The sequence below is a fragment of the Gouania willdenowi genome, chromosome 16 (genome assembly GCF_900634775.1).
Source record: "Gouania willdenowi chromosome 16, fGouWil2.1, whole genome shotgun sequence".
Lineage (NCBI taxonomy): Eukaryota > Metazoa > Chordata > Actinopteri > Blenniiformes > Gobiesocidae > Gouania > Gouania willdenowi.
Genome location: NC_041059.1, coordinates 23676542 through 23690511, shown reverse-complemented (window position 1 = coordinate 23690511; position 13970 = coordinate 23676542). Strand labels below are relative to the sequence as shown.

Below are 13970 nucleotides of genomic sequence, written 5' to 3'. Positions count from 1 at the left end.
TTTTCATATTTATTTTTACTCTTAATATTTACTACCATTACTTAAAGCTGCAGTTTGTAGAATCCTCTCTCTGCTCCGTTTTGAAACCAAAACCAAAACTCATCCTCCCTTAATGGTGTTTTAGCGACTTTTTTCTCAAAGACATAGTGACAAAGGTAGGGATGTTATCTTGTGTTAGTGGATATTTTTTCTGGCGTTTTAGAGACTGACATGATTACACGTATTACTCTGTAGTTACTGTCCCGAGCAGTGGCTCAGCCGTCGGCTTGTCCACGCCACAAATGAGGTACAAGTTTACAAAGAGCCATTCCTCCTCAGTGTTTGTGACTTTATTCTGTTAGTTCTCTCCACATCAGTCTTCCTTTTTCCGCTTGATTTGCCGTGTAACTGTTGTGCCTTACGCTGTACGTGAATGCGCCTGACTTCAGTCGAGTAACCACTAGAAATGCCCAAAACAGCTCATGGAGCACAAGTGTTTGGAGAAAGATCTCTGATTGGCTGACATCCTGGATTTATAAACTTTATTTACAGGACCAGGAGAAGGAGCAGAGATTCATTGTTTATTCAAAACACATTGGATTACAATATGCTCAAAGATTATTATGGATTTTTGACCAAATGATGCCAAAAAAAAAAGTACAAACTGCAGTTTTAAATACGATTCAACGCATCCGATACCTTTGGTGCTTTCTGTATCCTTCTAATAGTTTGCCTGGAATCATCTTAAAGTTTGTTTCCACAAATTAAACCATCATCATAATTATTAGGCCTGGGATGAGAACACATTTTCCTGGGTAATATATTTGTCCCACAAATTGACGATAAATATTATTTTCAACTTTTTTGCACTGCATGTCCCTTTCGGACGTCGCCCCAGGCCTGTGAAGGCGTGTTGGTGCTCAGGCTGCTGCGACTAGCACCTCTGACAGCTAGTATCTTCAAGAGGAAGCTACGAGGATTCTGCAGCTTCCTTCTAAAGCTTTGTGCACACTCTGAGACTATTTCTTCTGTGCCTCTGTTTATTGCAGATCCTCACAGAGCTGGGTGGCTTTGAGGTGAAGGAGTCCAAGTTCCGCAGAGAAATGGAAAAGCTGAGGAACCTCCAATCCCGTGATCTAGCCCTTGAGGTGGACCGTGACAGAGACCAGTTAATCCAGCAAACTATGCGCCAGTTAAACACACACTTTGGAAGGCGCTGTACCACAACACCCATGGCTGTACATCGGGTGAAGGTCACCTTCAAAGATGAGCCTGGCGAGGGCAGCGGAGTGGCCCGAAGCTTCTACACAGCCATCGCCTTGGCCCTCCTCTCCAACGACAAGCTGCCCAACCTGGACTGTGTTCAGAGTGTCAGCAAGGGCATGCAGGCCAGCAGTACGTGTCATCACGATTACCATTCAAGTATGACAATACAAAGAAACTGTTTGACAGAATGATTCATTCAAATGTGTCATGGTGCCTTTTGTGAAGCAGAATTTTTACAAGATTGTACATATTTTTTGACAAAGTGCAGTAGAATGTAACTGTTTTATCTTGAATGTGCAGACTTAATGCAACGTCTAAGGAACAGGGATCGGGAAAGGGAACGTAGAAGTGGAGGCCTTCGAGCAGGTTCTCGAAGAGACAGAGACAGGTAAGGTTTTCACTTTTACAAATATGGGGCATGCTTTTGCAAAATGCTTGTGCTCAGTCTAAATAATGTTATGGATGTGTTCTTTTTTTTAACAGAGATTCGCGTAGACAGCTGTCAATAGATACCAGGCCTTTTAGGCCGTCATCAGAAGGAAACCCCAGTGACGAGCCTGACCCTCTGCCCGTGCACAGGCAAGCACTCGGAGAACGGCTTTATCCACGAGTTCATGCAATGCAACCGGTAATAAACCACCAGTAACTGTTCACATCATATAAGCAATACCAACATTTTACCTTTATTTGTATCTGTATACCTCTTTCTTCAGTTAGAATATCAGCTAATGTATTTCATCCCACAATAGAGATAATTAGTAGCATGTATACATAGAATTGAACATAGATGCAGGAATAAAAGATGGGGACAAAGCTATTGTAATACCAGTTGTGTTTGTGTCGTCAGGCATTTGCCAGTAAAATCACGGGCATGTTACTGGAGCTTTCTCCTGCCCAGCTTCTGCTTTTGCTGGCCAGTGAAGACTCTTTAAGAGCCAGAGTTGAAGAGGCCATGGAGCTTCTTATCGCACATGGAAGGTAATGTAACTTCAATAATTGACAGTCAAATATTTTGTTTTTCCATAATTTCAGAAACTACATTTTATTGGCAACTAAAACTCCTCATTTCCCCTTTTCCAGGGAAAATGGAGCAGACAGTATACTGGACCTGGGACTTCCTGAGGCTCCCGAGAAAGCACAAGTAAAGCAAATTTGTTATTAGTGGATTTTAACCATTCTTTTTTAACCAAGTTATATAATGGAATCTATGGATTGAAAGTTTCTAAGCGGATATTAATCCTCGGGGCACCTTTAAAAAAAAAAAAAAAACATTTTTTGAGCTTTGGTACCAAAACTGTCACCTTTTTTCACATCAGATCTTTTCAACAACTCCAGACCTAACCATAGATGTAAAGTTTTCATTATATTTCTGTATTTATTTTAAAAAAGTTTTTATGCCCTTTCTGTCATAAAAACACAATTTTTTTTCAATGACAAAAACACAAAATGTGGAGTTTTTCATCCCATCTTAAACCTGTTTTCCCTGTATTTTGAAGACAAAGGCTTAGATTTATTAGGTATTTTGGGGAAAACACCATGTATATGTAAGGATAACAGTATATCCAAAATATTTGGTTATGTTAGGAGTCAGAGGGACCGAATCGGTCCCAACCTCAAAGAGTGTCGATACATTTTATATCTCCTGTTCTATACATCTTGCACTAAAAGTGATCATGGAGGTATGAGCATGACAATAAAAGAAAACTCCTGTCCAAAGTTCATATAATTGGGCATTAAACTGAATGAGATATTAAGAATTTAAAACAGCAGAAAGTACATGTTTGGTACCCAAGGCTAAAACGAAAGTTATGACTGTAACTAAAGTTCTATGAATCCCGAATGACCGTGCTTAAAGCACTGAATGTTTTCTTTGCACATGCGCAGTTCGAATATTCATACCAACAACATCACCTGTGACCCCTGGGTGACCCAAGAAAGGTAATTAGTTCTGTTGTAACCTGAGGTCAGTTTACTACAGAATCTTCTCTCGGAAACACGAGGATTCTGAGTGATATGACGCTCTGGTGGTCATTCGGGATTCATAGAACCGTAGTTACATTCGTAACTTTTGTTCTATTTCATCCCTGCTGACCTCCTAAAGCAGTGCTTAAAGCACTGAATGATCCCAGCATAGTCACGAGGACTCCCAGACACCAACTTTACTGAGATGCCTCGGAAGATTGAAGGACCACATCCAGTGGATGAGGAGTAGCGAATTCCACATGGTAGAATCTGAAGAATGTGCATAGCGTCATCCATGAGGCAGCAGCACATATTTCCTCCAGGGGCACTTCTTTAAGGGCAGCCCAAGATGTAGACGCACTCCTGGTAGAATGACAACGCATACCCGATAATATAGGGCGGCTTGACACCTGATACAAATGGTGAATCGTATCTATAATCAAGCGAGATAAGCGCTGCTTGAAAAGCGCAGAGCCTTTGTTGGGACCCCCATAACAAACAAAAAGCTGTGGAGACGTACGAGTGGCTGCAGTGCTTTCAATATAAAATATCAGGGCCCTGATTGGATACAAAAGCTTTGATCCTCTCTTCTCCCGATAGAGGATCATATTATGCAAGTTTTATAGGCTGATTAAAATTTGAAATGGACAGCATCTTGGGAATAAAAGCAGCGTTCAGCCGTAACGTGAGACCTGAACCATCTGGGTGCCACTTCAGACGCAATGGGCTGACTGACAATGCATGCAACTCACCGACACATTTTGCCAAGATGATGGTGAGTAAAAACGCAGTTTTACGCGACACCCACTGTGTCTCTGCCCTTGCCTAGGGCTCAAAGGTAGGCTGACACAAGCCATTCAGCACTAAGTACAGGTCCCATGCAGGGGCTCGTGGAGCTCTCGGGGGGGAGAAGTCTCAGAGCCCCCTTAAAAAACAAAGCCACTCCGTTGTGGCTCCCCACTGTGCTATTGTCGATCCTAGCATGTCGGTCTGATGTTGTAGCCACATAGATTTTTAGGGTGGATGGAGCCTGACCCTTATCCAGGAGCGACTGCAGGAACTGCAGAACCTTGGGTACCGAGCAAAGCACTGGGTCCATCCCAGGGTTTTTGCACCACTCCACAAACAACTTCCACCTGTTGATATGCTGTATTCGAGTGGGCTGCTCCTGGCATTCAGGATGGTCTGCCTGACAGGTTCCGTACATTTGTTCAGGAATGATTCGGGCTTTTCAGTGGCCAAATGCATAAGTGAAGGCGGTTAGTATTCGGTTGGGATGCTAAACCTGACCCCCCCTGCTGGACAACAGATCTTTCCTGTTTGGGAGACAACATGGATTGCTGAAATAGAGTTTGTGCAGCAGGGGGAACCATGTCCGCGTTGGCCAGAAGGGGTCCACCAGCATGTGGCCCTCCTGAAGAACCCTCTGAAGTGTTGGCAAAATCAGAGGTAGCGGTGGAAAGACGTAAAGGATAAAGATCAAGTCCCCTCAGGTCCAGTATTGGCCTGTATCCGACAGTTTTTTTTCTTGTCACAAGGAAGTAGGTGGAGTAGAAGCCTTCGGAGAAAGGAGAGCTCCTGGTCCAGTGCTAAGGCCTTTGCCAGGTTGCTGATGACAGTAGCTTTGACCCGACTAGAGACGGGGCCGGCGTTGGAACTGACGCTTGTACCCATGAGTGAAGGTGGAGTTCACCCATGGGTCCGAAGCATGAGCAGCCAAGTGACTGAGCTGCTGGGGGGGAAAAAAAGCAACTGTCTAATTAAAGGGCTCAATCTCTGGCACTCCGGCCCCTTGGGGCCCTAGAGGGACGGCGGAGGGGACCCTCAGCTCGGGTTTGCCTGTGTGGCAGGGGTGCAAAAGTCCACTACATGGCTGGTCTGTGAAAGTCGCTGGGGATCGTAACTCCCCTTGGGGTAGACCTGTGGTGGAGGGTGAAAACGAGGGACAGTGGAGGGGCCCCTAGGTCTACCTGGACGAGCCTTACTTCTTTTCAGGCTTGAAAGCTGCTGTCTTGTTTCACGCCCTCTGATGGTCCTCTCCAGCGCCTCAACCATGGCTGAGCTAAAAAGCTCCCCCAGTTCCACTGGAACACTTCGAAAAGTTCTCCTTGATGTCTCTGTCAAGGGGGACTGTGCCAGCCACACCTAGTGGTGTGCCTGAACCTGGAAAGACATCATCTGTCCAAGTTCTCTGGACACAAACGCAAAAGATTACGCTGCAACACTGAAGCTCATGGCAGAGGCATCAACACTGCCTTCTTGCAGGGAAACCGAGAGGGCGAACATAAGGTTATTCGACATTGAGGTCAAGGGCACCGTACAGATGGCCGAAGAGTTTGCTCTGGCGACACAATGAGGGATGCTATAGCCGGCTCAACATTGGGCATCTGCTCCAGGCCATCTCCCGCAACATCGTGCATGGCTGACAGAGTTTGGTCATCCGCCGAATGCTAGGAGAGAGCACTCGTATCCCTCCAGCAAGCATGTAGCTCCCTCAAAAAGTCCCCTGAAGTGGGGAAAAGACGAATGAGAGGCGGCTGCGCTGGAAGAAGGCGCTCTCGGAAGCTGACTGAGACTGCTGGGGCATTTCTAACTGCAGACGCTTCAAGGCTATATGCATGATATCCTGCATTGAACTATCCACTGTCTCGCTTAGCAAGCTCCGAGCCGAGGATGGGGATCCCGACTCTGAAACCATGGAGAACTGATCATCTTCATCCTCCTGGAAGTGAGACCAAAGCTGCTAGATAGATAACGTTGTCCTCCCTGGTAAGCACCGGCAAGGGCGGGGTCACTGGCCCTGTCTCATCTGCGGCAGTGGCAAGGTGCCGCTCTTGCAGGAAGGATCTCATGCCGCCAGCTCTGCGTGTAAACGGTCAACCTCTGAGGCAAGCTGCCGCTAAGCTTTTACCTTCATCCTGGGGAGGTCAGACCCAGTGATGGACACACGACTGCATCTCGAGCGCCTAGGTTGAAAAGATGGCAGCTGTCGGGGGGGAGGGAGGGGTCTTTCCCTACAACAGGGGCTACCTGCTCCAATCTAGACACCCTCAGTGCTTGAGGCATGTAACTGCAATTCATTCATTGGTTGCCAGATATGCCCTCTCTAAAATAGTCAGGACTGAGGCACCTTGGACAGAGGTCATGGACATCAAGAGCCTCAAGGAGGGCACCACAGGAACCCTTCATTGTGAATGGCTAATTAGATCACTTGTACACGACAAGCTGAAGGAAGGGGGCGTGAACACCACCTACACAGCAGCATGTCGCACAGCACCAGTGGCTTATACTTAACACAAGGCTATTTAACGTTCCAGCTTAATAGTAAAAACGTGTAAGCTGAGGGAAAAGGATAACACAGCAAAACAGTCAGCTGTGAGCCACGTCTCATATATACCTGTATATTGCTCTGTGAAAGCCGCAACGCCATAAGCTGAGAGAAGGGACGCGAATGCTACCTTCATCAGCAAAGGCTACCATTAAACCTCCGGTTAAGAGAAAAGAGACAGATAGTAGCACCAGTAAGCCTGGAGAAGAGGGCAGACACGCTGTCTGACCAAGCAGAGTTTAATTAACAAACAGGTGTTTTAGCTTCAAGCAGTGCGGCGCTAACACCAGGCTAACCGGGCCCTCACTCCAAAAGTGGGTTTACGGGTCACTATGGTGCCATAAACAAACAGAGGGTTGCGGGAAGCAACACTGCCATCACGGTCTTACTAGTAAACTGAGGTGAGGTGATCCTCGGGAAAAGAGAGCGCAACTGCTGTCTACCCGCCAAATCATTACTTAAATACCATTCATCAAAACTCAAACAAATTGCTTCAAGAACTTTACCGTGCACCGGGAGAGGTTAAAGCATTGTTAGACCGCACCGGGTCTCAAACCAAAAGAGACGCCGCAGGGGCATTAAACAAAAAAGAGAAAGATACTACTGTCGCAGCCTCTGGAGAGCGAAACTCCGCTGCTCTGACCGACACGGTCACAAGGTCACGGAGTAGGCTATTCCTCTGAGCTTCTACTGTAGCTGTATACACAGCGGTATGCATGGCACGCAAGAAGAAAAAAGGAAACAAACCTCGGGTGACACCGGAACTTATTACCTTTCTTGGGTCACCCAGGGGTCACAGGTGACATTGTTGGTATTCATACTCAAACTGAAGGGAACATTTAGTGCGTTAAGCACTGCCTCTGGTAGTCAGCAGGGATAAAATAGAACTGATATTTTTGAGCTGTGTAGTAAAAACGTTGTCACCCATTGACGTTAACTTTTTTAATTTGTCCCCCTTTTGCGTCTGTAGCAACAGGAGAATCGGAAACGTCATGGTTCAACACGAAGTGTGGTGGACATGGAACTGGATGACCCAGACGATGGAGACGACAATGCTCCTCTTTTTTACCAGCCAGGCAAACGAGGCTTCTACTCTCCTCGACCAGGCAAAAATACGGAGGCCAGACTGAACTGTTTCAGAAACATTGGCAGGTAGATACATTTCCATTCGCTCTCATAAGATCCACAACTTCTCTTAATCCTCTTGCACTATGAAAAATAAGACTTTTAAAAGCTCCAAACTGATTTAAAAGCTCTAACATGTCTTTTCTACACAGAATACTGGGTTTGTGTCTGCTCCAGAATGAGCTTTGTCCAATCACCTTAAACAGACATGTAATCAAAGTACTACTCGGAAGGAAGGTGAGGAAGACCCCCCCCCCCCCCTACACACACACTGGTTGAACACTAAATGCTGAAGTCAGGATACGAGTGTATGAGATTTGCATGTTCTCTGCAGGTGAACTGGCATGATTTTGCTTTCTTCGACCCGGTCATGTACGAGAGCCTCCGGCAGCTGATCCGTCATTCCCAGGCAGGGGAAGCAGATGCAGTGTTTGCTGCTATGGACTTGGCCTTCGCCATCGACCTCTGCAAAGAAGAAGGAGCTGGACAAGTATGAAGGCCATCAGTTGATAATTAGTCTCAAATTCAAACTTATACATGTTTCTCCCATTAGTACAATGAATCAAATAAGTTAAAATCATTGGAATATATTTTCTCTCTGAATGATGCAATCTAAAGCTGCTCAAATTATAACTTTTTTCCCAGATATTTTTTCATAGTGTAGGCCTCACACATAAAAAACATAACTGGAAGATAATTTGCTCAAAAAAGATGTAAAAGATTTAAAATACTCATTGCATTGTGGGATATTGAGTCCCATAGATGGATTCATCAAAATGTGTTTACTTCATTCTTACTAAGATTTCTTGTGTTTGCCCCCAAACATTTTGCCAAAGTTACTTCCCAACACAATGTGTTGTCTGGTGTTGTCAGACAGAAAGTTGTGACAAAACAATGTTGGAGTTCAGAATTCAGCCAAAATTAAACGTCTCGCAAAGTGAGGTGATATCAGGGAAGATAACAGGATCAAACTCGGAACAAAAATGAATTCAACAAAATCGCTGTCCCCCGTGTCTGGTGAAGAAACACAAGAAATCACGGTTCTATGCATCCGTCCCAGTGGCACCACATCCCACAATGCAATGCAACACTTTTCTGAAAACGTCAATAAGCTTATTTACGGTGGAGATTAAAATAAACTTTGGAGCAGATTCCTTTTTCAAGTGAATAATCAACGATTTACTGATCAATGAGGTCTACACTGTTTGTCTAATTTTTTTAAAGTGTCTCCAGCAGCTTTAGGTACTCAATAAAGAAAGAAATATCATCCTCTTGATGTTAAGAATACATTACCCAGTGTTCTATAGGGTTGTGCATTGTTTGGATTTTAACGATTCCTATTTTGATTCCGATTCTCAATTTCGATTCCTGTTCTGGACGATTCTCGATTCTGATTCTTTGAGTTGTGCAGGTTAACAGGTCACAGATTTCACAGGATATTTTTTTCATTTGAAAAAGCCTTTAAACAGGCCATTTTTATTAATTCACTTAGTTGATATAATTTAATTTGGTTGCTGTACTGTAACTAGAGTATTCAATCACAAAGGTCCCCAACTGTAACTGTAAAAGTGAAACAAGTTGGCAGGGGTCTAAAAAACAAAGAGCTGCAGCCCAGGTTGATGTGAAACAAATAAAACAAACTCAAACCCTGGAGCAGTCATGTGACAAATCAATCGTTTTAGTTGAGAAAGATTATTATTCTGGATACAGTGGAAACAGAAACTATGAAAAATAGTTATGTTGTGAACCTGTTCATATTGGAGGTAAGATATTACATACATAAATGTAATTGGAGTCTAAAACCACAAAAACAGCACCACTTTAAAAAGAAAATAGACTAAAGTAAGACCTCTGTACAGTTAATTTGGGTCGTTTAGTGCTTGCGCGACTTGCGGTGATGACGCGCAGGTGACGACATAATCCAAGATGGCGGCAGCCCAGACTCCAGTCGAGATTATTTTAATAAGAGCCTTAAAAGACATGGATATAATGAAGAGTGGATGGACGGAAGCATAAACATACGGACACACACGGACTTATTAAACACACGCAGGGGCGGTGTTTAGCTCAGTGGGTAGAGCACCCGCCCCATGTACAGAGGCTATAGTTCCTCACCTGCAGCGGGTCCAGGTTCGATTCCCGGCCTGGGACCCTTTCCTGCGTGTCATTCCCTGCTCTCTCTGACCCCCCTTCCTGTCAAGCAACTGTCATATAAAGGCCACTAGAGCCAAAAAAAATCCTTTAAAAAAAAAAAAAAAAAAAAAAAAAAAAAAACACACGCAGACCTCGGTAAATGCTGTAAACAGAACAGGCTTCACCGGTCGGCGGGCACTAGGACCCGGAGGCAGAGTAGACGCATCCCACGTGCTGCATATACAGGCTGTAATATCATTTTACCTGTTGTTAGAGCTACTATCATTATTAGGGAGCAAATGTCTATTCCTGGTGATTGTTTTCTGGAGTTTTACTGGGCTTTTTACCAGTGATTATTTGGTACCGGTTCTCGGTAACCAACCCTAGTGTTCTAAATACTTTTCTAGTTCACATGATAAGGACTTTCTCGTTCTCCTGTCTTTGTAGGTGGAGCTTTTGTCTGGTGGTGTCAACATGCCAGTAACGCCTCTCAATGTTTACGAGTATGTGAGGAAGTATGCTGAGCACAGGATGCTGGTGGTGGCAGAGCAACCTCTCCATGTAAGCATCCCACTAGATGGCACTGGGTTTGTTGATCCTCCTACTGTATTTCACACCTCTTACACTCTATTCTTTAAAGGCCATGAGGAAAGGTTTGCTTGATGTACTTCCTAAAAACGCCCTGGAGGACCTGACGGCCGAGGACTTCAGGCTACTGGTTAACGGCTGTGGGGAAGTCAATGTCCAGATGCTGATTAGCTTCACCTCTTTCAATGATGAATCTGGTACGTGCAGATGTTCCACTTACTCAACAATCACATTTATTTCTGTATATTTCTGCTTACTTAAATTTAATAAAAATATACCTTTGTCCATCTAATAGGGGAAAATGCAGACAAGCTGCTCCAGTTCAAACGCTGGTTTTGGTCCATCGTGGAGAAGATGAGTATGACTGAGAGGCAAGACTTGGTAAGTGTGCTCTCAATAGTTGCTCTTTACCATGATTTCATAGTTTACATATATTTAACTTCTAGTTCTGATCATCAAGGACTTCTAAAAAAACAAAAAAAACAAAACAATTGTATTTAACGAATACTGAAGTAACCTTTTTTCCTGCATCAGGTGTACTTCTGGACCTCCAGTCCATCTCTTCCAGCCAGCGAGGAGGGCTTCCAGCCAATGCCTTCCATCACCATTCGGCCTCCAGACGATCAGCACCTCCCCACGGCTAACACCTGCATCTCCCGTCTCTATGTGCCACTGTACTCCTCTAAACAGATTCTCAAACAGAAACTCCTGCTAGCCATTAAGACCAAGAACTTTGGTTTTGTGTAGAGGTTCAACAGAGCAGTTCAAAAGTGGAAAAAAGCAAAAACAAGTTTACTGTTGTGTAATATTTCCCTAGCTCCATTTTGTAGATTTATTTTTTTCTCTAAACAATTTTATGAAATACAACATACTGTCGCCATCTCCCCAGGCAGTAATATTTGTTTGTGTTGTGAACACAAATGGCTTGTTATTTTTATTTCTATTTTTATTGTTTTTTTTCCTTTATTTGTTGATGAAGAACAGGTTTATGGTCCAGAACATTCCTGCATTGGCACTGTATAATGTGAAGCCCACAGCTCCGCCCTATTGGCTTGAACCTCTGCTTCCCAGGACTTTGGTTTGACAGAAAACTGTCTGCCTAGAACTCAGCCAAAGATGACAGCAGTAGAAATATTTAAAAGTAAAAGGACACTGTGATCATAAGGTTTTTTTTCAGTCCCTTAAAAAAAAAAAAGTCACTGATGGTTCACTGCTGCCTTTGTGTGGAAAGTCATTTTTTCTTGTACAGGGGGAGTTGGAAATTTCAAAATAAACATGGTTGCAAAGAGTTTTTTGGTTGTGATTAATTTGATTGTTTTGTAATGACTGAAAATTCACAAAAATTGCTTCAACATTTTACTTCCCGTACTTACTAATTAACCACCAAGTTCTGAATGATTTTATTTTCCGATGCAATATCTAAAACCAATAAACCTCTTTTCTGAACAGTGACTCAAGAAAAATTCATAGGATTAGTCAGCCTCTTGTAACTGAGATTATGGAAACTGAGGACCTCAAAGAAATAAACTTAAAAGTATATCACACTGACAATAGAAAACCTTTTTATAAAGTATGAAAAAGTACACTTTCATCAGTCATTTTTTTATTTTTTTAAAGTCCATCCCAAATCCTGCAATTATCATTTCACATAAATTTCTAAGATGAGAATTGGTCACAAAATTGATAAAATTTGAAAGTGAAGATCCCGCAGAGACTATTTGTCACTTATTGTTTGTATATTCTTTATATATCCTATATTATATGGAAGTACAGATTAGGGCACTATATTGTTGAAATGACTTGTTTTCCCACCGTATGTTTCATTTATAGAATCTGTATTGGGCAACTGTAATTTTCTCACAGCAATTCAAACGTAGATTAAAGTACCAGAAGTATTCGTATGACTGCACTGTTTTAATACATGTATGTCCTTACAGTTTTAAATCAATCTGCTGAGTGACTGGGGATGTAAATTATCCTTTATAAGTTACAAACTCACATATTTACTTAATGTTCATAAATATGTTTGTCACTCTTGTAAATATGAGGTCCATATTTGGCCCCTGAGCAAAAACATTCCTACTTTAGATGCTGACTATCTCATATTTCTAACTTTTTTTTTCTCAGAACATTATTTTCCCCCCTTGTGGCCCTAATCCTCTGTGTATCCATCTTTTACAATATATTAGATCTTTAGTTTGCTAAATCCTATCTGTATCTACACATCCACACATTTGTAACTGTTGTAATGAGGATAAATCCATCCTCGGAACACCAAACACTTTAATATATTTTATCATAAGTACTGCAGTGTAATTTATTAGACTTCTATCCAATCAGTGTTGGGAGTGCCGTAGTCCCGCCCCTTACGCTGAGCTGTGACGTCACAGCCAGTCTCCGCTGCGTTCATGTTTTATGTGTAAAACAAAAATACTTCTACTCCAGGTTGTTTTCCATTGATATAACATGTGCCTTCATCTGGATAAACTAGTGCATGGTTTGAGTATGTAGCTACTGACCACATCTACAGCATCAAAACATCATAACGTAGTCAACACGTGTCACATAACATTAACTCAACAATGCGTCTCGAAAATAAACATTACAATTTGTATTATGTGCTTTTATGTTATGGTTTATTGTGGAGTCAAAATACTGTAGTTGTGAGTTTTTGTTTTATTATTATTTTCAAACCAAAATAGCTCAGTGGTGTATATAGATATTATACAACCGAAGTTCAGGTTTACCACGGTTACGAAGGCAGCATAGGTTTTCCACTGAAGAAGCCATATGAGGTGAACCTGCTGCTACTCGATGCTAGAGGCATGCGATACTGCAGAAATATTGTACCGATACGATTCCACGTAAATGCAGAGCCAGTATCGCCAGTACCGATACTTTTTTAATATCAAGGATGATGTATCATCAAACTGCTGACTTTGATGTGTTTTTATTCTTCGGATTATTTTGTTAAAACTAAGGACATAATATGATAAAAGTGTATAGGTGATCATTAAATACTTCATTATCCTTCACCATCATTCCTTCCAGGCTCCATATGATCTTCACTGCTCTCAGGGAGTCTGCTAAGTGAAAAAAGAATTATATAGTAACTTACAGTATCTCACGAAAGTGAGTACACTCCTCCCATTTCTGCAAATATTTAATGATATCTTTTCATGGGACAACACTGAATAAATTACCCTTTGATACAATGTAAATTAGTCAGTGTACAGCTTGTATAACAATGTAAATTTACTGTCTCCTCACAATAACTCAACACACAGCCATTAATGTCTAAACTGCTGGGTGAGTACACCCCGAAGTGATAATGTCCACATTGGTGTGGCCACCATTACTTTCCAGCACTGCCTTAACCATCTTGGGCATAGAGTTCACCAGAGCTTCACAGGTTCCCACTGGAATCTTCTTCCATGACGACATCACGGAGCTGGTGGATGTTATAGACCTTGCGCTCTTCCACCTTCCGTTTGAGGATGCCCCACAGATGCTCAATAGGGTTTAGGTCTGGAGACATGCTTGGCCAGTCCATCACCTTTACCCTCAACTTCTTTAGCAAGGCAGTGGT

At 42.8% G+C, this 13970-nt stretch overlaps 1 protein-coding gene across 8 annotated transcripts in view; it reads left to right on the top strand.

Moving 5' to 3' along the window:
* Positions 1-11670, top strand: part of ubr5 (ubiquitin protein ligase E3 component n-recognin 5) — a 43753-nt gene extending 32083 nt beyond the window's left edge. For 4 of the 8 annotated variants that reach the window (XM_028469719.1, XM_028469716.1, XM_028469714.1 and 1 more), the window contains exons 47-58: positions 1029-1401; positions 1546-1633; positions 1729-1873; positions 2093-2223; positions 2326-2386; positions 7506-7687; positions 7813-7897; positions 7995-8150; positions 10241-10354; positions 10434-10578; positions 10677-10762; positions 10916-11128. In XM_028469719.1, the coding sequence (XP_028325520.1) occupies positions 1029-1401; positions 1546-1633; positions 1729-1873; positions 2093-2223; positions 2326-2386; positions 7506-7687; positions 7813-7897; positions 7995-8150; positions 10241-10354; positions 10434-10578; positions 10677-10762; positions 10916-11128 (1779 nt within the window). Of the gene's footprint in view, positions 1-1028; positions 1402-1545; positions 1634-1728; positions 1874-2092; positions 2224-2325; positions 2387-7505; positions 7688-7812; positions 7898-7994; positions 8151-10240; positions 10355-10433; positions 10579-10676; positions 10763-10915 lie in introns of all 8 variants that reach the window. The other 4 variants (XM_028469717.1, XM_028469712.1, XM_028469720.1 and 1 more) reach the window with 3 other exon arrangements.
* Positions 11671-13970: the final 2300 nt, after the last annotated feature.